Source organism: Dromiciops gliroides, chromosome 2, assembly GCF_019393635.1.
Source record: "Dromiciops gliroides isolate mDroGli1 chromosome 2, mDroGli1.pri, whole genome shotgun sequence".
NCBI lineage: Eukaryota > Metazoa > Chordata > Mammalia > Microbiotheria > Microbiotheriidae > Dromiciops > Dromiciops gliroides.
The window spans coordinates 436,216,194-436,242,208 of record NC_057862.1 but is presented as its reverse complement, the minus strand read 5'-3'; the positions used below and the strand labels follow the sequence as shown (position 1 = coordinate 436,242,208).

Here is a 26,015-nt window from a genome sequence, read left to right as displayed (position 1 = left end):
ACTTTTCAGAGCTGGTGGGTCACTGTAGAGAAAGGTCTGTGGGGCTTGTGCGGCCTCATGGAGAGGACATTCTTCAAGTCACTGTCTGCTAGAACGGTCTGGAGGAAGGTTCTTGGATCCATTGCTCTGAGATTCCTTTGTGTGGCAGGAAGGAAAAGAGATAAAACAGCTTCAGGATTGGAGACAGATGCCACAGCTGCATCAAAGAACACAATTCCCCGAGTTCTTCAGCCTGGGCTTGGAATAGGGATGTAGATGGACATACCTCCTTCAACACCATCTTCCTTGGCAAATCTCATTCACTTCTATGTATCCAACTAGTACTATGCAGGTGGTTCTAAAAATCTAAATCTCTATCCCTGACCTCTCTCTTTTGAGTTTTGGTTTTTTTTGTTTGTTTGTTTTGGTTTTTGGCAGAGCAATGAGGGTTAAGTGACTTGCCCAGGGTCACACAGTAGTAAGTGGTAAGTGTCAAGTGTCTGAGGCTGGATTTGAATTCAAGTCCTCCTGAATCCAGGGCAGGTGCTTATATCCACTGTGCCGCCTAGCTGCCCTCCTTTTGAGTTCTGCCACACACCTCAAAAGTCTCGAATTCAACATGTACAAAACTTATCTCATCTTGTTTTTCCCCTCAAACACGTTCCTCTTCTTGACATTACTGTTACTTTCTGTGGTACTACCACTTACCCATCTACCAAGGTTTGTAACTTCTGGGTAATCTTTGACTCTTTCTTCTCCGTCACCATTTGTATCCAATCAATGGCCAACTTCTGTCAGTGTCACCATAACAATTTCTCACATCTATTCCTTTTCACTACTCCATTGACGCCACCCCTAGCATTGGTTCTCAATATCATCTACTTAACTATTGCAATGGGCTACCCTCATTCTCTGCCTCCTTGCTTATCCTCACAATGTTGCTATCATGCTAATCTGGCCTTATGCATTGATCTGCTAAAGCTGCTCCTTAGCTCAAAAGTTTTCATTGGTCCCTATTATAACCTGTCAAATTCAAATTCCTTTGCTTGAAAATCTTTTGTTTCCCTGGTCTTCTTTGAGCAAACCAGCGAGAACCATTTGCCACAGTAACAGCGACATTGTTTGATGATTGACTGTGATAGACTTAGCTCTTACTCAACAATACAATGATCCAGACAATTCCAAAGAATTCATGATGGAAAATGTTCCCCACATCCAGAAAAAGAACTATGGATTCTGAATTATAGATTGAACCATACTGTTTCTACTTTTGTTTTTTGAGGTTTTTCCCTTTTGGTTCTGATTCTTCTTTCACAATATGACTAATGCAGAAATATGTTTGGTGTGAGTATTCATATATAACCTATATTGGATTACTTCCTGTCTGGGAAAGGGGCAGGGAAGGGAGGGAGGGAGAAAATTTGGAACTAAAAATCTTATGAAAACAAAGAATAGGCTGTTGGCTACTTAATAAAAACAGATTTTTATAATAGAATAAATGATCAGGAACAAAAGGGTTTTTTTTCCTTCTCAGAACCACAGAATGAATATATAGATATATATATATATATATATATGTAAGTATGTATTTTGATAACTACAAATTTAACCGAGAACTGATTGCCCACCCAGTCCCCCTACCTAGGCATGTGAACTGCCTGGGGCTGACCTGCTTTGTCAATTCCAGACTTTTGATTGACTTATGGACCTTTCCCCCAAGCAAAATTATCCCCTACCTTATTCCCTGGAACTTTATGTTATTATGTAAAAGGGTCTACCTACATTAAGTAGTTTCCATTTAGAGTTAAGTAAAGTCTATACTTAACTCAGGAGCAGTTCTATAGTTTCTTTTTTAAAAGTTCATTTACATGGGGCAGCTAGGTGGCGCAGTGGATAAAGCACCAGCCCTGGATTCAGGAGTACCTGAGTTCAAATTCAGCCTCAGACACTTGACACTTACTAGCTGTGTGACCCTGGGCAAGTCACTTAACCCCCATTGCCCTGCCCCCCCAAAAAAAGAAAAAAAAAAAGTTCATTTACATTAAGTAGTTAGTAGTTTCTGTACCTGACTGTGGAGCATCTTTGGTTCCCCATAAAAACTGTGTCCTTGGTTGCCATCTTTGGGTATTCCTAGCTTCCTGATTTGTGATAACCCCATGCTATAGTTCCTCGGCCCTGATTAAAGACTTTATTTCTTCTAAAAAAGAAATCCTTGCTTGACCTTCAATGGCCATCCACAGTCTTGTGCTACTCTACCTTTCTTGCCTTGTACCTCAGAGAAATTGAACTTCTCTCTACCCTTGGTCTACTCACATTGAGCCATTATTGTACCTTCAAGTCTCAGCTCAGGCTGTTTGTTCTCTGAGCCTAGGATGCTTTCCTTCCCTTTCTTCACCTGTTGAAAGTTCTACTCATTCTTTAAATAGGAACTTGAATGTCACCTCCTCCTAAGAAGCTTCTCTTGTCCCCCCATGAAGACCTTTCCCTTTGGAATTCACATAGTACTTAGTTTTATCATTATATTGCCCTTTTGTAATGCTAAGTATTCCAGCTATTTGTCTCTGTGTCTTATCCCCCTCCTCAAATGTGGACTTCAGAGGAGCACAGTACTCAGCATGTAGCAGGTGCTTAATGAATGCTTGTTGTGCACACAGTCATACACACTAACTCCCTTAGTAACAGGAAACAGAGAGGGAGGGTTGGGCTGGGCTGTACCTACCACTCATCCAGCAATCTTGTAGTGGGTGTGGCGGGGGGGGGGGGGGGGGGGAGGGGGAGGTTGGAGGTGAGGCTGTGGAGAACCCACTTGTGCCTAAAAGCAAAACAAACCTGCTACAGACTGTAGTGTGTCTACTATGCCTGTAGGTTGGCCTGGGAGGTCATGAGATCAAGGTTAGGTGAGATTAGAGGATGGAAGAGGTTACCAGGGCCTGGGGCTAGGAGGCTGAAGTCAGATCAGTTCCTGGGCTTGGGAGACAATTGACTAGAGGTGGAATGGGGTGGGGGGACGGAAGTTCTCTGATATAGGAGAAATAGCAGGTAGAAAGTGGGGGTAGGTCCAGAGGGTAGATAGAGGGCATGCGGGGCCCTCTAGTATCCAGGGTGACTTCCAAGGACTCCTTCCTCCAGGAAAATCACAAATAGACTTATGTGAAGGGTAGAAGACAAAAGGTAGGGATGGAGTTCCTGAGGACATAGAGAAGGATGCAGTTCCAGCATAGAGGAGGTCATGTGTCAGGGTTTAATGTGGCATCTCTCACAATAGTATCATACACTGTCCAGCCCCAGGGCACCAAACCCCACACACAGCAGCAACACAGTTCCAAACTCTAAGGAGTGGTCCTGAAGAGTCAGAACCCTACAAGGTAGTGAGAAGCTCGGGCCCTTCCTTGTTTCCATCCAAAACAAAGTCTGTGTTCTCTGGCTCTCCCTCACCCCCCAACTTGGAAGAGATAGACACACAGGCCAAACGCCTCTCTCCCCCTGTAGTTCCAGGTATCCTCCCTGAAAATTCTGGGACTTCGATGGGGCCACTTCCAATCCTAAAACATCTATGAGGCAGCACCCAACCCAGGACCCCAGCTTCTTGGAAACCGGAGCCATGGAACCTGCTTACTTCTTCCTCAGCAAAAGGAGCCAGAGATGGCCAGAGAAATGCAGGAAATGCAGAACTCAACAGCCACAAAGATCTGTGGGCCAACCTTGTCAAATGATAAAGAATGTTAGGCTGGCAGCTCCTCCTTGGAGGTTACCAAAATACTTAAGTACATAGGTCTCCCCTGCAGCTAGGAGGCTCAGCCCTCTGCTATGCAAGGGACCACATCCTCCTGGGATCAAGAGCCTCAACAAGTTTCTAATGAGGGGCTAGAGCTTCCTGCCTCAGCTGCAGCCCAGGGGAAGGCTTCGAGCAAACCTCGGGCATGTGGCCTTCTACGAATAGTGAAGTAGAGGTCATTTCTAAGGGGGAGGAATAAAAGCACATATGATCAGTGCTGGGCACCTTTGGGACCACATGTACAAGAAATCAAGCTCCTGTGGATCTCAGGGCCAAGTACAGGGGCGGGGGGAAATCATCCTCCAGTCACTCTCAGGGCCACATATACAAGAAATCAGACTCTGGCTGCCCTCAGGGCCAGGCACATAGAAACCAGGCTCCAGCTGCTCTCGGGACTAGGCACAGAGAACAGAGCCGCCAGCGACAGGGAAACCACGTTGCTGGTGATTAAATATGTCTATAGAAGATATATCACTATCCTGAATATACTGTCTAGCAGACTGGAACGCTTCATCTACTGGTGAGTTACCTTAACTAATTAAATAGCATTTTGCGCTTTTAAATCCCTTTAGTGATTAAAAAAGTGCACTTATTTTCTATGAAACCTACAGGAGTCAAAGCTTCTGTTTCCAAGTGCTTCGGACCCTTGTGGGTCTCCGGCTGAGGCCTGGTCTGGCCTCTGGATTTTCTTGGGGGCCACGTTTAACTTCCTGCAAGGAAGAGAGCCCCCCCTCCCTGCTCTTCCTGGTGGGCCTCAGAGCCCACTGTTAGTGCAGACGTTGGGTTGGTTCTATAAGAAAACCTGAGCTCTGGAACGTCTGGGGAGGACCTGAGGCAAATTCTGAGCAGGAGACACCAAAAACAACCTAGCCCCAAATGGGCACAATGCAGCCCCTCAGCTGTGGCCCCTTGGTAGCAGCTCTGCGATGGGGCCTCTCCATAACCTCCTCTGGGCTCTGTGTGGCTGGGAGGGCACCTTCCTGGCCCTGACCAGGCCATCCAGAAAACAAAGGGTCTCGATCAGTGGCTGTCGAGGGGGATGGTGGGCAGCTGGGCAGCAGGTGATCTACGGTCTCCTTGTCCAGCCTCACAAGATGTCATCATAGTCAAGCAGCTTGGAATGCTGGCGCGTCTTCCAGAGACGATACAGCCGGAAATCAAAGTAAGTTTCAATCATCTGCTTGCCTAAGCAGGAGAGATGGGAAGGAGGCACAGTAAGCCTGGGAATATGGAGGGGTATATGCCTCAGAAATCTCTCCTATCTGTCCTACCTGCTCAGGAACCCACAGACTTGACACTGGGGCAGATAGAAAGTAGTAACTAAGAGTTCCAATGCTAAAGGAAAATTCAGTTGAATGGGAATCAGAGGTCAGGTCAACTCAAGAAAACTTCAAAGCACAAGGCTCTGGTTTTTTTTGGGAACAGATAGATACCCAAGGTTTCTTCCCAGTGAGCTTGAGGACTGTTGTGGGCATCCCTGGTGAGAAGGATGTTGAGGATCTTCAGACAATGTACCCTAATTAGGTGTAGTCATACTGGGACAAGGGCGAGATAAGGGTCCTCCAGAGAGCCCCTCCCTCACTCCCCCAATGCATAGATTACAATGGACTTTTTTTGTGTGGGGGGGACAATGAGGGTTAAGTGACTTGCCTGGGGTCACACAGCTAGTAAGTGTCAGGTGTTTGAAGCTGGGTTTGAACTCAGGTCCTGAATAAGGCTGGTGCCTTATTCACTGTGCCACCTAGCTGCCCCCTACAATGGACTTCTGACCCTTCCAACCCCAAAGAGAGGCAGGGATGGAATTGTGATGGCATTAGGGAAGATGGGGGAGAGGGGTATCACAGTGACAGGACCCTGGAGGGGGTGACCCAGGAGTTGGGACATTTACACCAGGCAGAGGAAGTTGTGGGGATGGCAGGATGGAGAACTGCCACAGGAAATCATCCTGCTCCTTGGATGTGGGTGCCCTGGAGAAAGTCCCAGTTGTTCCATCCTAATTATTACTCTAGATCTAGATCTAGGTCTCTCTGAGCTTTGGAGCTGGTAAGATGGGGCAAGGAATGGAGTGGACAATGTTAGGAGAACCATGGATGGTACTTTGAAAAGGTGCCTTTGAGAAGAAGGGCCCTTTCTTCATCTTCAGGGGCCAATGAGTTCTCTTGGTTTTAGGGAAACCTAACTATCAGCCTGATCCCCTATTCCCCCTTATAATTCTCCACCTGACCTTGCCCAGGGCTAGGATCATTCTGGGCCTCACCTTGTGCTGACAACTCCAGAGGAGACTCGAAGGCCACCCTATTGGGCATCATGAGCGTCTTGAGATTCTGAAATAGCTACAAGGTAGAGAAATGGGGCCCTGAGTGTGCTGTCTTGATTGTAGGATCCAGGAACATCTGCCAGCCCACCCCACATTCCAGACTCAGGAGATAGTCTCTTACTTGGGTTCTCCCTGTGACTCATAGGGTTTCTGGGTTGGGAAGGTCTTTAAGGTTGGGAGTAGGGGTTCCTCACCTTTTCCCTATCAGGATTGCTTGGTTGGAAGCTATTTCTAGTGTCTGGGGTCAGGGATCAAGGTTGTTGGTGGAGGGGGGAAACCTCACCTTCTCCCCATTGGGGTTCCCTAGGATGTAACAGCCCATGATGTGGATGACATTTGGTTCAGGATTCACCTTGCTCATCAGACGACTCAGGCGCTTCCAGAAGCTGCCACCAGGGAAAAGAAAGTTTATCTCTGTGTCCAGGAGCCTGGGCTCCCAGTCCAGAGATCTGGTCTCTCTATACTGGATAGTAGAGGGCCCTTGGCCACCAGTCACGGGAATAAGGGTAGTATGGTTTACAAGAACCAAGAAGGGGTGAAGGATGGGATAAAGAATAGGGTGGGAGGGGGCCTGGGTAATACTAGTTTATGTGAAAGGGTTTGTGGGGGGATGTGAGAAAGATGGGGTGGCTGAGCCACACTCACTGAATCATGTCCTCTTCCTTTTCCACTTTGGCAAATGTGGCTACTTTGTTCTTGAGTAGGTAGAGGTGACCTGGGCCGCCCTGTAGGGGGCAGGGGAAGGGATGGAACGACACCAGACACTGATTTTAGAATCCAGAACATAGCCCAGATCCTCCAAGGATTAGGACACCAACCTCCCACCCCAATTCAATGTACACAGACATACCTAGACATGCTTAGATACAAACACATAGCATCCTTCACACACACACACACACACACACATGACCCAGGAGGGCTTCTCACATATGGGAACACTGATGGGCAGGGGCTCTAGGTGGGGTAGTTACCTGACAGAAGATCAGCATCTTCCAGATCTTGGCTCCTTTGTGGTAAATACTCAGCTTCTTCTCAATCTCCTCTGAGGATGGAGAGGAATCCTCAGACTTGACTCTCACCCAGTACCCTTCCCAAGGCCCATGTTCTTTCCCTCCTTCCCACCTTCCCACCTCCAGGGGGAGGTCACATAGGCTCCTTCTGCCTAGGCAGTATCGGAGTCAGGATGTACTCTAGACTCTTGGCCACTTGAGATCTCTTCAGAGGGGAGGGGCATGTATTGGACTCTAGGGCCCCCTCTTTTGTTGTGGAGGGGTCAGGGACAGTTTCTGCCCCCTCAGTCCCTTCTTGGCTGGGGCAGGGGAAGGGAATATAATCGTACCCAGGATGTCCTCAAAGGTTGCATGCTCATGGTCCTGGGGAGGAAGGAGAGAGGCAGAATTAATCCTATCCCAATAACATTATCTATCTAATTGTCTGTGTTTTTTCTTATCTTTTTCCTATACTACAAGTTCATTAAGGGTAGGGACCCTGTGTTATCCAAGCCCTGTATCTCCCCTGGCACTTGGTACAGTGTCTTGTACACTATATTTCAATTCCTCACAAGATCACTAGAGGGCACCTGAGAAGTCATCTAATCATAGGATCATATCATGGATTCTTAGCTGTAAGGAACTTACCTTTGAGGCTGTCTAGTCCTTGTTTTACAGATAAGGAACTGAGGCCAAGAGAGGTTAAATGAGTTGCTAGCCCAAGGACACACAGGTAGTAAATAGCAGTCAGGCTTCCAACTCAGGTCCTCTGCCTCTAAATCCCACCCCATTTCAAGGATCTGTGATTTCATCAGTATATGGTGGTGCTGGCTGTCAGAAGGTACCACCCTTGCGCCCTCTAGTAGATGCTGTAATTGAACCACCCTGATAATGAAACTCTGAATTTATTTCCTCAAATGGTCAGCCTGGGGTTCATTGCAGAGCCAGTGTGGGAAGTCTTTTGGGTTCAATAAAACCTGCCAGGGCTTGACCTGTGTTGACAGAGCCTCCATGACAGAGGGAGGCACAGGGGACATTTATGGAGATTCTTCATGAAATAGGTGCTGATCCTCAACTTCTCACTCTCTTACCCCATAACATTTACCTTGAAGGACTGTTGTAAAGATGAAATTAAATTAGATAGTATTTGTAGATTTTGTAAAGCACAAAGTGCCTGACACATAGTAGGCATTATATAAATCCTGAAGATCAGGCAGGATGCTAGAATGGAAAAGAAAGAGCTCTGAATTTGGGGCCCAAGGAGTCAAGTTCAAATTTTGGTTTTTCCATTCACCTCTCTGATCTCGGCTATACTTCACTCATCTGTAAAATGAAGAGGGCTGAACCACAGTGGTGGTGGTTCTTGTGGTCTATGGAGCATGGATAGATTTCAGGGGGGGTCCATAAAAGTGGATTGGAAAAAATTATGTCTTTATTTTCCCCATACCAACTGAAATTTAGCATTTCCTTCGATTACAAAGGAAACCCCAACATTATTCATAATAAATAGCTAATATTTATATAGTACTATATGTTCTATACTGTACTATACACTGTGCTAAACACTGTATAATTACTATTATCTCATTTGATCAACAATCTTGAGGGTCACACAGCTAGTAAATATCTGAGGCTAGATTTGAACTTAGGTCTTCCTGACTCCAGGCTCAACACTCTATTGCACTGCACTGCCTAGCAACACGATTCTGCAACAGGGTCTACAGGCTTCACCAACCCTCCAGAATGGTTCATTAATCAACAAAGGTGAAAAACCACTGGATATGGGGAGGTCTGGTCCCGATTTAAACTTTATAAAATTCCTACCAGCCTCTTTTCGAGCTGAGGTACTGTGGAGTTAGCAACAACTCTGTGAGGCAGGGAGTGTGAAAATTATCATCCTCGTTGTAGAAATGAGGAAACCAAGGAAAAGGTTTGCCCTCTGTGAACTCGGGGGAGAGCTGCACCAACTTGAATTCCTCTTCCTCATTATCTCATCACTGCTGTTGCACTTACTGACTTGTGTTATTCCCTGTCTGTCCCTGGATGGCAGGAAGGGAGGCTGGAGAGGCAAGGTGGATGGAGAACCCCAAACCCACTGTACAATCAGTTGTTCAAGTGTCTGAGAGGCTGATCATGGTGGAAGGTGGAAGAGAGGGGAAATGCCTTTTTCTGGGCAAGGATCACAAGAGAGTTGGGGAAGGGCCCAACTATTTAGAAAAAGGGGATTTTCTCCCCCCATGTCCATACTGAATTCCCACAGAGCTATAGAATTTCAGAATCAGAAGGGATCTCAGAATCCCTTCTCTAATCTAGACCATACAGCATCTTTGATAAGTGGTCCTCCAGCCTCCAATGGAAGACTTCAAGTGAAGGGGAACCTAAAACCTCCGAAAGTAGCCTCAATTACTTTTGGACAGCTCTAATTTTCTTTACATTTAGATGATGATTACCTCTCACTGACCACACAGTAGTCCCAGTACACCCAGTTCTATCATCTGGGGCCAAGCAAAAGCCAATTTGAATCACTCCTTCTGTTTTGTTTTTGTTTTTGTTTTTGCTGGGCAATGAGGGTTAAGTGCCTTGCCCAAGGTCACACAGCTAGTAAGTGTCAAGTGTCTGAGGCTGGATTTGATCTTAGGTCCTCCTGAATCCAGGGCTGGTGCTTTATCCACTGAGCCATCTAGGTGCCCCCTGAATCACTCCTTCTGAATGACAGTCATTCACATATTGAAGACAGCTATTGTATCACCCACCTCTTACCTCTAAGTTTTTTCTTCTGTAAACTAAGTGTCTCAGTTCTTTTTTTTAGGGGGTGGGGCAGGGCAATGAGGGTTAAGTGACTTGCCCCTGGTCATACAGCTAGTAACTCAGTTCTTTTAATTGCGGAGTTCTTAACCTTTTAATGTCATGGACCCCTGATGCTAATCTGGTGAAGCCTGTGAACCGCTTCTCAGAACACTTCTCAGACCAAACCTGTGAATGCCTTCTCAGAACAAAACTTCCCACACTGATGCTGCAATGAACCACGGGGCTGCCCATTTGAGGAAATAAATTCAGAGAGTTTCATTATCACAGTGGCTCAATTAGAGCAACTCTGAAAGAGCATTAACCAAGGTGCAGAAGGCTGGTGTCTATTGTTTTTAAATATGAAAAAAAATGTGTAGGATTACATGGGAAATTAATTATATTAAAATATAATTATTAAAATATTTCTAAAAGTTCATAGACCCCTCTGGAAATCTATTGATAGCCCTCAGGTTAAGAATCAGCCCCTCCTTTAGCGTGGCCTCCAGTCACTTCACCACACAAATTCCCCACCTTGGCTGTACTACAACTGGTAAATGCCCTTTACAAACATCAGTGCTGGAATGAACTCTTATTGTCCAGATGTGATTTTCCCAGGGCAGAGCACTACAAGTCTGTCTTCTAATGGGTTCATCTTCTTCACTCTGGACATGTGGGTCTCTTAATGCAGCCTGGGATAGCATCAGCTTTTTTCAAAGGGTTTATCTATTATTGATTCATGTTTAATTTTCAGTCCACTAAAACTCCGATCTTTTTTCATGTGAACTGTTGTCTAGCCAAACTTCTACCATCCTATATTTGTACAATTAAAGTTTTAAACTCAAGTATGGAACTTGACATTTATCCTTATAACTTTCCTCTTCTTAGATTTGGTTCATTGTTCTGGTCTGTAAGAAACTCATTGGATTCTGGTGTTGTCATCCAATGGATTAGCCATCCATTTTGTTACTGAGAAGCAGATCATCTATACCATCACCCAAGGTATTGATAAAAAATGTTGAACATCAGGAGGCCAAGGACAGATCTCTAAGGCACTTGACTAAAAACATCCCTCTCTATTGACACGAATACATTAATGACTACTTTGGGTCTTGTCATTTAACTGGTTCCAAATTCAACTAATTATATTTCATCAGGTCCATGCCTTCCCATTTTATCCATGAGCATAAGAAACTTTGTCAAATGCCTTGCTGGGAATTCAGGTATACTATAGATACATCATTTTCCTGATCTAAGCTAATAACCCTGTAAAAAAAAAAAGAAATGAAGTTAACCTGGCAAGACCTGTCTTGCTGAAGATACACTGGATGAGTGATCACTCTTTGCCTTTCTAAATGCTCTGAACCATCCCTTTGATAATACATCCCAAAATATTGTTAGGAACTAATAGCAAGTTCACTATTCCATAGGCTGCAGATGACATCCTCTTTCCTTCTTTTGGAAACTCTGACATTTGCTTGTCTCCAGTCCTAAGGAAACTTTCCTGTCGCCATGATATTACAGAGATCTCTGAAGTCACATCTGCCAGTTCTTTCAGTACCATCAGGTAAAGTAATTTGAACATGTTTGAAAGCTGCTAGTGACCATGTCACTTATCTTGGCCTTAAATTCTGTATTAACTATTTTGCTTCTGTCCTTTTTCAGTTCTAAAATATATTGTTGGTAGATAAAACAGAAACCAAAAAAATCTGTTATCCACTATAATCCACTTGGTTCATTAGTCCTGTTCCTTCACTGACATTCCTCTTGTGCCCAGCTAAGTTAAAAAGCAATTCTGTGTGGGGGGCAGCTAGGTTGTACAGTGGATAAAGCACTGGCCCTGGATTCAGGAGGACTTGAGTTCAAATCTGGCCTCAGACACTTGACACTTACTAGCTGTGTGACCTTGGGCAAGTAATCCCTCATTGCCCACCGCTCCCCCCAAGCAATTCTGTTTCCCTTACTATGTGTTATTAGCCACTTCATTCTGGGTTTTAGCACTTTACATGTTTTTTTGTTTGTTTTTTGTTTTTTTTTTGTGAGGCAATGAGGGTTAAGTGACTTGTCCAGGGTCACACAGCTACTAAGTGTCAAGTGTCTGAAACCAGATTTGAACTCAGCTACTCCTGAATCCAGGGCTGGTGCTTTACCCACTGTGCCACCTAGCTGAGGTCCAGGGGCAGAATAGCTGGTATATTTGACTTCTATTCAGGCCAAGTTGACAAGTTCTTTCCCTTGGTGGATTATCTTTGAATTTGTATATTCTCTTTTCCCTTGTGACTAAACCCTAGAAAATATATTTTTTTGGTTTGAAGATAGAGAGGAGAGAGGTGGAAGTGGGTGCTGGAACTCAGATTCAAGATGTGGTAGCAGCAGTAAAGGTGGATGTTATTTAGAGATGTAGGATGCCAGGTTTCCAAGGCCAGAAAGTCAGTAGATTTAGGTGTCAGGAGGCTTAGGACCTCAAGTTAGGGTTTGGGGTGAGTTCTTTAGATGATAGTAAAAACAATGAGGTAAGAGGAAAAGGTCCATGAGTTTGGCTTCAAGAAGGAAGTGGGGTCCCTGGGAAGATAATGTAGTTAATGGAGACCTAAGTCTTCAGAGGTGAATCCTAAAAAGCAGAAAGTCCAAGTGTGGATACTTCAAGATCCAGGGCTATATCCCTTATAATGTACACATATATGTGCTTTCATCTCTAACCAAATGGAAAACAGGGGTCAAAGGTCACAACTGTCAGAGAAATTCAAACAAGAAAACAAAGGTTTTCCGTGTCTTTCAAACACAATACATTTTTCCCCACAGAGGGGTAGTGTTGAAGGATTATGGGTAGGAAGCAATACTGTAGGGAGCAGGGAGTAAGTACTCACATAGAGGATGGGGATGATGGATGGGTCATCCCTGCGGATGATGGTTGGGATATACTCAGCTTTGGGAACCTTGGAAGATATGAGCTGAGGAGCAAGAGAAGAATAGTCGGAATGACTGACCCTCCAAGGAGAAGCATATCCCACTGAGATCAGAAGGGCTCTGTCACCAGGGCACCCCCTCCCCTCCGCTTCATTGCTCCTTTGGTGACTGAGTAAAGAGATCACCAACTAGGCAGCAGCATCTCTTCCGTGGGGGTTGGACCAGACAATCTATGCCCCCTGCAGAGTGGGGCATCAGTTCCAAGCCCCCCCCCTCCCCCCGGGAAATTGTTAGGGGACTACTGCTGGGGAGATCAGAAGACCTGCCTGAGGACAAGGACATCTAGGGACTCACCATGACTTTGGGTGGGATGAAGTCCTCGAAATCACATGCCACAGCTTCCTGTTCTTTCTCAGTCTCCCAGTCCAGATCTTCAAGGTCCTCATCCAGAGTGCAGCAGGAGTTCTGGAGGTCATGGCCTTAGGGGGAAAAGGACACTGTCAAACCAGTTCAGAGATGCTAGCCTTACTGAGGGTGTGAGTTGTGGTGAGGCTTGTCCCCAGACTGGGAGGAATGTTAGAAACGGCGATGATGCTCCGCATTTGGGTATACATCCAACACTCATTCAACTTATTATATTCCTGCCCCCCACAAAGGGGACCTGAGGAGGCATGGGGAAACCGAGGCAACCCTCCACAGAATCCTAGAGTATAATGGTCTGAGGAGCCCTTGGAGATTATCCAGATCATCTTTTTGCATGAAGAAACAGGCCCCGGGGGAAGTAAAGTCAGGCACGGGCAGAATGGGGCCAAGTCTAGCCTTCCCACTCCTAGATTCCCTCCCCGCTGGAACACACTATTTCTTGTATACCCCAAATGTGTCCAATGTGTCCCCTAGTCCCATGCTCAATGTGTGCCCACAGCTTCCAGGCCTGTCTGCTCGGGTTAGCTCCGTTTTAGTGTTGGGCCACCCTGCAGCCTGAAGACCCCCGATGGCTGGGGGAAGCAGCATGGGCATGAGATGATGGTGAGTTTCCTAGCCCCAGCCCCCGCATAGCAGCCCCACCCAGCCCAGCAGTGGCTTAGCCCCTGGCCAGCTCAGCTTGGCCATCCCCCTGCTCAGGGGAAGGATCCCCACTTTGGTGCTTATTGGGGGTGGGTCCCTGTGGACTGCAAATGCCTGCTGCTTTTCAGGCTGGGGGTTCCCCAGCTGGGCTGGGACCTGGAGCCAGTCCTGAAGGTGCAGGACAAGGATGGGCAAGTGTGGGAAAGAAGCAGAGGATTTCCAGTGGTTAAGGAGGGAGGGACAGGAAAGAGATGTCCCAGTAGTTCAGCATCGGGGCCGGGAAGTTCCAGACTGGTTTTTTGTTTCTGCTGCTCAATCTTCTCCCTCTGCCCTCATTCTGCCTTTCCTCCCTTTCCCCTCCCTCTGTAACTTTGTCCTTCTTGCTCTGTCTCTCTGTTTTTGTTTCTCTCAACCTCACACTTGTCTCTTTAAGTCTCTTTCCCTCTATCTGCACCCATGTACTTTAGCATGAGGGGAAGTGGGCAGGCTGGGCCTGATGGTCACTGTCTGTCCTGACAGGGGTCTAGCGCCTGGAACCTACTGTCTCGGGAGTCGTGGAAGGAGTCGGTTTTGATGGGGGTGGGGTCGCTCCAGGACCGGCTGAAGCTCCGCTCTCGACGCTCAGCAAAGGCTGCAGTGGAAGCAAAATGGGGGGAATTAGCAGGAGCAGGAGCTGAGGCCCACATGGTAGGCAGTGCACTGGACTTTGGGCAGTGTCTGGGTAGAAGGCACAGCCCCTGGAGTGCCTGATTTCCTCCCTTGGCCTGGCCCCATGGTTTTGATTTCTGGGCCACTGAGAACTCTGTACTTCATTAAGGTAGCTTTGAAATCGTGGGATGTGTCTGTTCCTGGGGATTCAGGGCGGGGCGGGATCAGAGACATTGCTAACAGCCTTAGAAGCAACTTGGTCTCAGAGGACTGAGCTCTCCAGGTAAGCCCTTGTCTTCCCCTGGCCCTTCCTTGGTTCCCTTTGCTTCTTCTCCAGGTGAGCCCTCAGGGCCTGAGCCCTATATGCCCCTGGGCCAGGGGGTGGCCCTCACTGCCTGGCTAGTCTGTCAGCAAGCGACATGCAAAGCATGGATACCCAAGGCAAGCCAGGCTTCATTAGCAGGTGGCAGTGGCCTCCCCCGCCCCAACCAGTGGTTGTCTGTCTGGGTTGTTGGGGGAGGCTAACCTCCATCTTAGGAACGCCACCCTCACTGGCCCCCTCTCCCAGCCTTACTTTGGGCTTTCACTCGCCGGCTGCCCACCATTCGCAGATGCTTCCGGAAGTTCCTGGCAGGAGGAGAAGCAGAAACCAAGGGGCCATAAGGGTAGAAGTTCAGTGATAGGGGTTTTGAAACAACAGGGGCCAGGGGTGGGTTTGGGGGTGGGGGTCGAGGTTGGCCCAGACTGAAGCCATCGGTCCGTTTATCATCCATCCATCTAACCATCAGTCTGCCTGTCCAATTTATCAATCCAGCCAACATTTCTGGGAGCCCGGGGGAGGAAGACGAGGGGAGCCATGACATAGGATGGGGGAAACAGCTAGCCAAAGCATGTTGAACCACAGAGAAGATGGTGGGCAACACCACACACACACAGTCTGATATTGAACTCATCCTCTTTCTCCCCAAACTCGTTCTTTTGCTTTTGCTTTTCCTGCGAGTGGTCCCTGATCCACCTCCAATCGCCAACCCCCCTCCACTCCAATCACCCTGGCTTAACACCCAAGTGTCATCTTAGGTTCCTCCCTTTTCTCTCATGTCCATCCACTGACCAAGCCCTCTAGATCCTTCTAGTACAGAATCTTCCCCATGGCCACTTAGGCCTTCATCTGTAGAGCCCTCCGACCTCTACCCTCTCCAGTCCCTTTTATGTCACTGTCATGATGCCTCTTCTGCATGTCGCTTTCTTGCTTAAAACCTTTAGTGGCCATATAGTGTTCATAGGATCAAATGCAGACTCCTTGTCCCAGCATTCCAGGCTCTCCACCAGGTAGATGGGGCTTTACCTATGGGTCTTCTCTCACTTTATTTCCCTTTGGACACTCTAAGTTGTTAGGCCCAGGTCAATCTTGTTGACTCTTGAACAAGCTAGTTCCTGACTCCCCCCTTTTGTCCTGGCTTCCTGAAATGCCCTCCTTTTCCCTTCTGTGAATTCAGATCCCAATTCTTCTCAAGGTTAAGGGTGAGCTTCCTGTCCTCTACAGAGCTGGTCCACAGAGCTTGCTTCTACTTTTTTTTTTTTTTTTTTTGCAGGGCAATGAAGGTTAAGTGACTTGCCCAGGGTAACATAGCTAGTGTCAAGTGTTTGAGGCCACATTTAAACTCAGGTCCTCCTGAATCCAGGGATGGTGCTTTATCCACTGTGCCACCTAGCTGCCCCCTTGCTTCTACTTCTTTGCTCCAATATCCTGTAGGGACTGTGTCTCTCACCTGACCCTTCCCCTAATTCTGTAGAGCTTTCTATGAAAACTTTCATGTGTCCCAAGCTCCCAAGGGCTCCCAAGGTACAACTAGGCAGGTTTCGATAGAGTCACTGACAAATGACTGAGCAGAGAGGATTCTAGGGACCTGGAAATAAGGAGAAACAGGGGATGGGGTATTGGGAGGCCCCGTGTCTGTGAGTTCATTATCTGGCCTGGAACTGGGCTGCATCCCAGGCCAGGCAGTGGGGATGGCCAGAGCTTCTCAGAAGGAGGAGTCAGGGTTGCTTATGTGCTCCTCTCAGGGAGTCGGGGTTGGGCAGGGAAAGGGGAGAATCATGTGTTTGGAGGCTAAGGAATGTTCGCCCTGTCCCACATCTAGGGCCTCTGGAACCCATTAAGGTAGAGGAGTACATAGATAATCCACAGATCAGCCACACTCTTGACCTTTCTCTAAGTCCTTGTAGGTTTTCTTGTACCTGTAGTCACAGGGCCCAGCAGCCAGGCCATAGTTCACATTCCTATGACCCAGCTATGAGGGTACTGATCCCCAAAGGTCTTCTCTGGAGACCTCAAGGCCCTCCTTGCTCCTCTGTGAGCCTCTCCTCGGGAAGCTCTGGCTCCCAGTTCCCCTCAAATAACTCTGTGGACCACAATAACCCATGAATGCCTAAGAAAGGGATGGCAAACCAAGGGGCCATACCAGGCTCAAGCCCATGTTAGGACTTTCATTTCCCTAGTCACCTGGGGCCACGAAGGCAGCAGTCCTGCTCAGTGATGTTTATCCTTCTTCAATTTTAAGGAAATCACAGGGTTTGCTTTTCCACTAGGCACTAATGCTGTGACTCTGAGTAGAGGAAGCCAAGGTGAGCAGGTGGGAAGCTAGTCTACTAGTTAACAGTCCTCAGTCTGAAGGGTAACCTGGAGTCAGTCAGTATGACTTTTTTTTTTGGTGAGGCAATGAGGGTTAAGTGACTTTCCCAGGGTCACACAGCTAGTAAGTGTTAAGTGTCTGAGGTCGGATTTGAACTCAGGTCTTCCTGAATCCAGGGCCAGTGCTCTATCCACTGTGCCACCTAACTTCCCCTGTCTGTATAACTTTTGCAAAGAGAGCCCCTCCCCAAGGCATGGCCTTGGGCCCCTTTAGGAGACTTGAGGGGTCTGACTGCTCCCTAGAAAGTGGTTCTGCCTGGGAACAGAAAATGTTTGTCCAGTCAACATCCTGGGTTTGGGGAGCATGGCCTTATGCCTCATGGGAATGTTGATAGGAGGTCCTTGGTAGTCCTTTCCCTCCAGTTCTTCGCATAACTGGGTCTCACTGTCTTCCTGGTGTTGCAGGGTTAGTCCCTGTTAGCCACCGACAGCTTTCTGCCCCCCACCCACCCAGAGGCTGTATTAATGACCCTACCAATGCCTGAATCTTTGTAAAGTGCTGTTGCAGACTTTTGTGACCCACCATCCCATCAAGGAGCTCCCAAGGCAGAGCACAGCCAAAGGGGACTTTGGAACCAGCCCCCATCCTCCCCACTCCATTAGTCCTGCCTGTCTCCCTCATGAACCATGGCACAGACAGGAGACAAGACTGCGGACAGGGGTGAACACCATGGGCTGGCTGTGGCTGCCAGGCCCTACCTCTGGATTACGGCTGCGGAATCATTCTCTCGTTTCCGGCGCTTCCTCTCAGCGTAGCCCCTGAACACCCTGAGAAACCACGGCACGTCATTAACCCCCAGGGTCTCCCAACACGCCGGACAGCACACAGACGGAGGCACGTATTCCCAGCAAAGTGGACAACAAGAGGTAGAGGGGACCAGCACAGGCTAGAGCAAGGGCAAGGAACTGTCTGCACAGAACTTGTAGGAGTGACTGGGAACTCAGGGAAAGCAGAACAGAAGGGGGCGCCCGGCTCCTCCTGCCTCTGAGCCTGCCTAAAAGAGGGGGGCATTTCCTCCATCTAGCTGTCTATTCATCCTCCAGTAGGGCCTTGGTGCTGTGTGCGGGGGCACTCTCAGTCCCTTCCACTGCATTTCCCCTTTAGGGATGCCTGGTGCTAGGGCCCAGCCCCTGAACTCCTGGAAGACACCCTGGTCAGCCCAAGCCATGGGAAGGCAAATGGGGATGTCTGAAAGGGGTTTCCCCCGGGGAACACACGGAACCACCAGAAGGCATCAGAGACGCTTACAGACACAGAGAGGGACATGTCTACTTACGAGATGCTAGAGCCACAAGAAGGCAGGAAGGGAGAGAAGAAAGGGAAGAGACGGTTAGTGGTCATTACAGCAGTGGCCCACCTCCAGTCTGAACCTCTGCTTCTCCTCTAGGACCCTTCCCTAGAAACAGAAAGGTTCACCACATCCTGGAAAAGGCTGCTTGTGCACTGCATGTATTTGACGACATGAGTGAGAGGGATGGTGGGAGAAGGGCGACCTCCACTCCCTCTGGGCTTCCTGAGTTCTAGGATTCTGCTCTCAGGGAAAGCAGAGGGGAGGGGTCCCAAGGGCAAGGGGAACCATTCATTTGCACATTTTTGTCAGGAACTGGCCCGTATATAGGGAACGTTCTAGATGGCAGTGGTCAGGCTGACATTTCTGTTTCAAGGCTCCAGTGCTTTCATGTAGTAGCCCTGGTGTCCCTGGCTGAAATCAGCCTCTCCATCCTCAAATATTTCTGGAGCACTTTGTCTGGATAGCTCACCTGCCTCCATCACTCCTCTTATGAGATACTGGTCTGTGCATATGTGACAGACTTCCCTCTCCCTGTACAGTGAATACCCTTTTTGAGGACAAGAGTTATGTTATTTTTATTGTTGTATTCCTAGTGCCCAGCATCCAGTAGATGCTTAAAACATGTTTGATGAATTAAATTGCTAAACCCCTCTTGGTCCCCACTCCCTATAGCCTTGCCACTGAGTGGCATTTTTAAAAGGGTACAGGATCCTAGGGCCCTAATGTCCCATAAGCTGACCCTCGGCTGGCCATGGAGTACCACTGGTACTTAGAAAGGCAACACTAGGGGCAGCTAGGTGGCGCAGTGGATAGAGAACCGGCCCTGGATTCAGGAGGACCTGAGTTCAAATCTGGCCTCAGATACTTAACAATTACTAGCTGTGTGACCCTGGGCAAGTCACTTAACCCCAATTGCCTCACCAAAAAACAAACAAACAAAAGAACCCAACAACAGAAAGGCAAGACTAGTTCCTAAAGGTGTAGATCCTAGGGGTGATGCTTTATACATGAGCTCCTTCCTTGCCCTATGGTTTGGTAGGGTTAATAGTCACATGGAGGGACCAAACGAAGCTGACCTTTGGTCTGAAAAAAAGATGGCCAAGGAGAGATTGGTGTGCCTCAATTTAGGGAGGTTTTTTGTTTGTTTTTGTTTTGTGGGGCAATGGGGGGTTAAGTGACTTGCCCAGGGTCACACAGCTATTAAGTGTCAAGTGTCTGAGGTTGGATTTGAACTCAGGTCCTCCTGAATTCAGGGCCGGTGCTTTATCCACTGTGCCACCCAGCTGCCCCCGGTGTGCCTCAATTTAGGCCAATTCCATGTAGGAAAAAAATGTGGAGTTAGACCAAGGATAAATTGAGGGTGGTATTTGGTTTATAAAAGGTAGTATTTGATTTATAAAAATTCAACTAACAAACAAGTTTTTCTGAAACCATGTGTTGCCTATTAACAAGAGGATTGAGGGTTTTCATAACTCCCACCAGCAAAGTAACATTTTATGGGTTTCTTTGGAGGGTAGTGAGCTCCCCATTATAGGAGATGTTTGAAGAGAGAGGCCTGTCATGGGGATTGTGGAGGCAACATCTACCCAAGCATGGAGGTTTGTATTAGACAATCTTGGAGCTACCTCCCAGTTCTGTTAACCTTTTTGAGGTTTGGGGCCCAGAGATGAGATGTCAACTGTACTTTATGATGGTTGGCAGTTAGAGAAGAAGCTCTCTAGAAGAGACCTGGACCAGAGCCAGCACAGTTATGCCCATGTAGATACACAGATACACAGATGCACGTGATGCACACAGACACATCTTTACAGGCAAGTACAGAAACACGTGTACACACACATGCACACAGACAAGTACAGACATACAGCAACAAGCAAACCTACAAACGCAAATACATTCAGAGACATGGTCAGACACACAAAGAAATACATGGACAAACCCACAAGAAAAACTGCAATCAGACACATGCAGACCAACATGTAGTCAGATACAAACATGGACACACATGGATAGATATGCACAGATCCATGGGCGCAGTCAAATGTGCAGACCCACGGACAGAAGGAGGACATATAGATGCCCATGGCCAGATCAATACAGTCAAAAACAAAGATACACATAGCTATGCAAGCAGGGAGATACACACAGACATGCAAGTGTATATACATGTAGACAGACTCAAAGTCAGACACATTCAGACAGAAATGTAGTCAAATACATGCAGGCAAATATACAATCTGGCAGACACAGACTCCCAGACACACAAAATCAGACATCTACATAGTAGGAGAGGTAGCCTCTCATATACATATACAAAGACATGCAGAGTGATCTCCCTGTCACCTCCCATCCTTCATCACACAAACACACAAGCACACACACACACACACACACACAGAAGAAAGGCATTGATTTCTATGAACTTTGGGAAGTACCTGTGGTTCAGGTTAAATTCAACTGATTTCTTAGTGGGAGGGAAGAAACCTTGCGTCCTTTGGTTGGGGGAGGAGAAGCCAGAGCCAGAGTCAGTCATTAGGTGGCAATGTGGACTGAGAAGGAGCCTCAGGTGGAAGGAGAGGCCAATGAGCCCAATCCAGCTCTAGGATGAACATTTCCATCCAATCTCTGGACAGGATGACTATTCCCATCTGGAGCCATGAGTTATTTAGGTCTAGTCTGAAGACAATCCAGATGACCAATGTAGATTCAGAGAAGTCCAAACATGAGCTCAGGAAGTTTATACCCAACCCTTGCTTACTCTCCTAACCCTCCTGGTTGGGAAGGGTCTTTTGTACACATATCTCTCTTCACTGTACAATTTTCAAATTGTCCTTGAGAATAAATTCCATCGGGGCAGCTAGATGGTGCGGTGGATAGAGCACTGGCCCTGGAGTCAGGAGTACCTGAGTTCAAATCTGGCCTCAGACACTTAATACTTAAAACTAGCTGTGTGACCCTGGGCAAGTCACTTAACCCCAATTGCCTTACTTAAAAAAAAAAAAAAGAGAGAATAAATTCCAGAAAACACTGTTGGTTGATCTGGAGGGTGTATGGCAGGATGTAGGGAGGAAGAGGGAAAGAAGCCCAGGATTCTAGATTATGTCATGGGGATAGGGATTAGGGACACCTCCATAGCATTTTGTGTTTGATTCCTGCTCTTTGTTCCTACAGCTCACTACCTTAGCTTAGAGCTGTATCATTTCTTGCCTGGAATGTTGTGACAGTTTCTTGATTGCTTACCCTGCCTTATCTCTTGCCAATCCAGTCTATCCTACTCATTGCTGCCAAAATGATTTTTCTTTTCTTTCTTTTTTTTTTTTTGCAGGGCAGTGGGGGTTAAGTGACTTGCCCAGGGTCACACAGCTAGTAAGTGTCAAGTGTCTGAGGCCGGATTTGAACTCAGGTACTCCTGAATTCAGGGCTGATGCTTTATCTACTGTGCCACCTAGCTGGCCCCTCTTTTCTTATTCTTAACACAGATCTAATGTTGTCACTCTCTTACTCATTAAATTTCTGTGGCTCCCTATTGCCTCTTGAATGAAATAAAAATTCCTCTGTTTAGCTTTTTACAGTCCAGACTCAACCTATCTTTCCAGCTTCATTATGTATTCTCTGAAATCCAGCCCTATTGACCTCTGTTCACACACAACACCCCCATCTCCATACCTTTGTACTGCCCATGCCTGTAATACAGTGCTTCTTAGAATCCCTCTCTTCCAGACTCTAAGCACCACCTTCTTCATGGAGCCTTTCCTGACTCCCACTCACTGATAGTGCCCTCCCTCCAAACTCCCTTGTATTGAAATACTTCATATTTATTCTGTATAAACTTATTTATACATTTTTTATCTTCTGCACTGAAATATAAGCTTCTTCACAATAATGCTAGGGCTTATATTGTGCCTACCGTGTACCAGGCACTATCATAAGCACTTTACAAATATGATCTCATTTGATTCTCACAACAGAAACTGAGGCAAACAGAGGTTAAGTGACTTGCCCAGGGTCACACAGCTAGGAAGTGTCTGAGGTTGAATTTGAACTCAGGTTTTCCCTACTTCAGGCCCTACAATCTATCTGCTGTATGACCTAGCTACCCCTGATTGCGAATAGGGGATGTTTAATTCATTGCTTTTGTATCTGCAATACTTGCCATATAGTAGGCACTTAATAAATGCTCATTAATGAATTGATCTCTGAGTCCTGGAAGTCAGGCAGGCTAAGGGGCTGGAAGGCCCAGAGGGCCTTGAGATGGGATCAGGTATCAAAGAAGATTTATAACAAAGCAAAAGGAGAAGAACTAAGGGATATCAGCTCTGATAGCCAGGCATGGGAGAGATAACCCAAGAAAGCAGACAGTGGGAAAAATCACAACAACTAATGCTTACTATGTGCCAGGCACTTTACAAATGTTATCTCGTTTGGTCCTCCCAACAACTTGGGAGGTGGGCACTGTTATTATCCCCATTTTACAGATAAGGAAACTGAGGGATACTGATATTAAGTGACTTGCCCAGGGTCATATGGCTACCAAGTCTGAGATTTTAACTCAGGTCTTCTTGACTCCATTCTGTCACCCAGTTGCCTATCACTCACACACTCAAACACTCATTCTCATAGAAACAGGTGCATGCTCACACACACATACACACAAACACAGACATGACAAAGACACTGAGCCCAGGCATGTGACTGATTCCCACACAGACACATAACAGAGCATCATATAGGTGACTCACGCTTGCATAGTGGTTGTTGCGGTCTGGAAACTGAAGAGATTCTCCTTGGGGAACCAGGTGCGGACAGGGACCTCATCTGGAGGAGAGGAGGTAGAAAGGTAATGGACTAAATAAGATGGATTTTCAGACAAAGCCAACATGTCTAATTGTTCTTCTTGGCTATACTTATTTATTCAAGGAAAGGCTTCTGTTTGGTAGGAGGCTGGAGGGTAAAAGGGTGTTTGAGAGAATTTTTTTTTTTTTGCAGGGCAGTGAAGGTTAAGTAACTTGCCCCGGGTCACACAGCTAGTAAGTGTCAAGTGACTGAGGTTGGATTTGAACTCAGGTCCTCCTGAATCCAGGGCCAGTGCTGTGCCACCTAGCTGCCCCCCTCGAAAGATTTTTAAAAGCCCAAGGTTCCAAGACAACCTCTGACTGATGGAGAAGCCAACTTGATAAGGCTAGGATATCTCTCCTTGTGGGTAGAAGCCCTTCAACTAGGCTCCCAGTATTTATCTACAGTAATGAGGGCCAGAGACCCTGGGCTGACATTCCCACTGAGGTGTTCACCATTGGACCTCTAGGTTCCCAGCATATAGCTAGAGGATTCTCCTCCCCTGGCCAGGGAGTACTCTGAGCAGCCCAGCCCTGGAGCCTGAAGCCCTGTCCTTCCTGTGTGGCAAGGCACATCCTCGGACTGTGGACTGATAAGGGACTTTAGCGATCACCCAGCTCAGTACCCTCATTTACACAGACCCAGAGAGAAATGACTTGCCTCAAGTCAACAGCTGGTAAATGGAAGAGTTGGGATTTAAACCCAGGTTGCATAGTGATAGTTTCAGAGTTGGAATAGATTCCTGTGACCATCTAAATCCATCTCTACTACAAGACAAGTCCAAAAGACTTATGATGGAAAATGCCATGCACATCCAAAGAAAGAGCTGGTGCAGTCTGAAGGCAAGTCAAAGCACACTATTTTCACTTAATTTTTTTCTTTTAATCTGTTTCTTCTTTCCCAGCAATACTAATATGGAAATATGTTTTACATGATTATACATATGTAACCTATGTTAAATTGTTACCATCTTAGGGATGGGTAAGGGGAGAGAGGGAGAAAATTTGGAACTCAAAATTGTATATAAAAATTGAATGTTAAAAATGGTCTTTACATGTAATTGGAAAAAATACAATTTATGGGGGCAGCTAGGTGGTACAGTGGGTAGAGCACCAGCCCTGGGGTCAAGAGGACCTGAGTTCAAATGTGGCCTCAGACACTTGACACTTAGTAGCTGTGTGACCCTGGGCAAGTCACTGAACCCTCACTGGCCCACCCAAACAAACAACAACAACAAAAACAAAAAAGGGGAAAAATACTATTTAAAAGACAAAAAAAAAACCCAATCCATACCTTTAAAATAATGCTCCCTACAACATACCCTCAACATGGAAGTGCTAATCTTTGCTGGAAGATCTTGAATGATGGGAGACCCATCACCTCTGAGACAGACAACATCACTTTTGAGTTGCTTTGTTAGGGAGCCTTTCCTTACATCAAGTCCAAACTCGTCCCTTCCACTCACTGCTCCTGTCCCCGGAGTCAATCAGAACTCCTGGGAAGGGAGGAACATCTCTCTGATGAGGGACAGCCCTTGGAATCCTTGAAATGGCTCTCATGGTTCCGATCAATTCTTTTCTGCCATTGGTTTTATGTGCCCCATTCATTCAAATGAATCTCATATGGCCTGAATTTCAGATCCTTTCACCCTCCTGACTGCTTTCCTCTGGATGATCTTGAGTTAAACAATGCCCTCCCTAAGATGGGGCAACCAAAAGGAGGACACAACAGTATAAGAGATGTGGACTGACCAGGGCAGAACACAGTGGGATGGCCTCCTCCTCACTGTGGACACTAGGCCTCTCTAAATGAGACCCCAGATCAAAATTTTCTTGGCCGCTAGATGCACTGCTTACTTGAGTTTGTGGTCCATTAGAACCCACAGCTTTTCTTTAGATGAAGTGCTCTCTAGCCATACCTATTGCTTCATGCCTTTCTACTCCCTGCACCATGCTCTCCTCTCCTTTCCCCCTCCCCTTTGCCAGGCTGTGAGCACCCTGAGGAGTCTGCCTCCTCCTTCTCTAGCTCCCCTTGGGCAATGATTGGAGAAGCTCCTCCTTTCTTTTCTTTTTTTTTCTTTTTTTCTTTTTGTTTTTTTGCAGGGCAATGGGGCTTAAGTAACTTGCCCAAGGTCACACAGCTAGTAAGTGTCAAGTGTCTGCAGCTGGATTTGAACTCAGGAACTCCTGAATCCAGGGCCGGTGCTTTATCCACTGCGCCACCTAGCCGCCCCGAAGCTCCTTCTTTCTGATAACACAAAGCTGGGAGACAGAGCCCAGATCCAAAAGGATCCCAATGGACTAAAAGAACATTAGGCTGAATTTTGTAAGATGGAATTCCATAGGGATAAATGTAAAACTGTGTACTTGGAAAAAAACAACCCCCCCAAAAGCCCCCCAAAACTCAACTTCCCCTGTACAAAATGGAAGAAGCATGGTTAGCCAGCATTTGTTCTGAAAACAATCTTGAGGTTTTAGTGGACTGCGAGCTCATTATGAGTCAGCAGGGTGATGGGGCAGCCACAATGTGATCTTGGACTGCATTGAGGGGTGCAGCTGCCAGGAATAGGGAGGTGATATTTGTACTGTACCCTGCCCTGTCAGACCTCATCAGGACTGTTGTAGTTCTAGGCACCAAGGGTTGAGGAAGGAAGTTGTTAAGCTGGGAAATGTCTTGAAGAGGGTGACCAGGATGGTGAAAAGCATTGAGTCCGTCATGTTAGAATTGGTAG

General features: G+C 46.9%; 1 protein-coding gene across 5 annotated transcripts in view; it reads right to left on the bottom strand.

The window, feature by feature from the left end:
* Nucleotides 1-3,206: 3,206 nt before the first annotated feature.
* Nucleotides 3,207-26,015, bottom strand: part of NSMF (NMDA receptor synaptonuclear signaling and neuronal migration factor) — a 29,919-nt gene continuing 7,110 nt past the window's right edge. For 2 of the 5 annotated variants that reach the window (XM_043983833.1, XM_043983837.1), the window contains exons 4-16: nucleotides 23,191-23,266; nucleotides 18,437-18,442; nucleotides 17,859-17,927; nucleotides 15,042-15,094; nucleotides 14,361-14,450; nucleotides 13,109-13,233; nucleotides 12,715-12,798; nucleotides 7,414-7,447; nucleotides 7,046-7,116; nucleotides 6,717-6,796; nucleotides 6,355-6,457; nucleotides 6,012-6,087; nucleotides 3,207-4,939 (exon numbers count right to left, since the gene is read on the bottom strand). In XM_043983833.1, the coding sequence (XP_043839768.1) occupies nucleotides 4,842-4,939; nucleotides 6,012-6,087; nucleotides 6,355-6,457; nucleotides 6,717-6,796; nucleotides 7,046-7,116; nucleotides 7,414-7,447; nucleotides 12,715-12,798; nucleotides 13,109-13,233; nucleotides 14,361-14,450; nucleotides 15,042-15,094; nucleotides 17,859-17,927; nucleotides 18,437-18,442; nucleotides 23,191-23,266 (965 nt within the window). In that variant the 3' untranslated portion in view covers nucleotides 3,207-4,841. The remainder of the gene's footprint in view (nucleotides 4,940-6,011; nucleotides 6,088-6,354; nucleotides 6,458-6,716; nucleotides 6,797-7,045; nucleotides 7,117-7,413; nucleotides 7,448-12,714; nucleotides 12,799-13,108; nucleotides 13,234-14,360; nucleotides 14,451-15,041; nucleotides 15,095-17,858; nucleotides 17,928-18,436; nucleotides 18,443-23,190; nucleotides 23,267-26,015) is intronic. The other 3 variants (XM_043983835.1, XM_043983834.1, XM_043983836.1) reach the window with 3 other exon arrangements.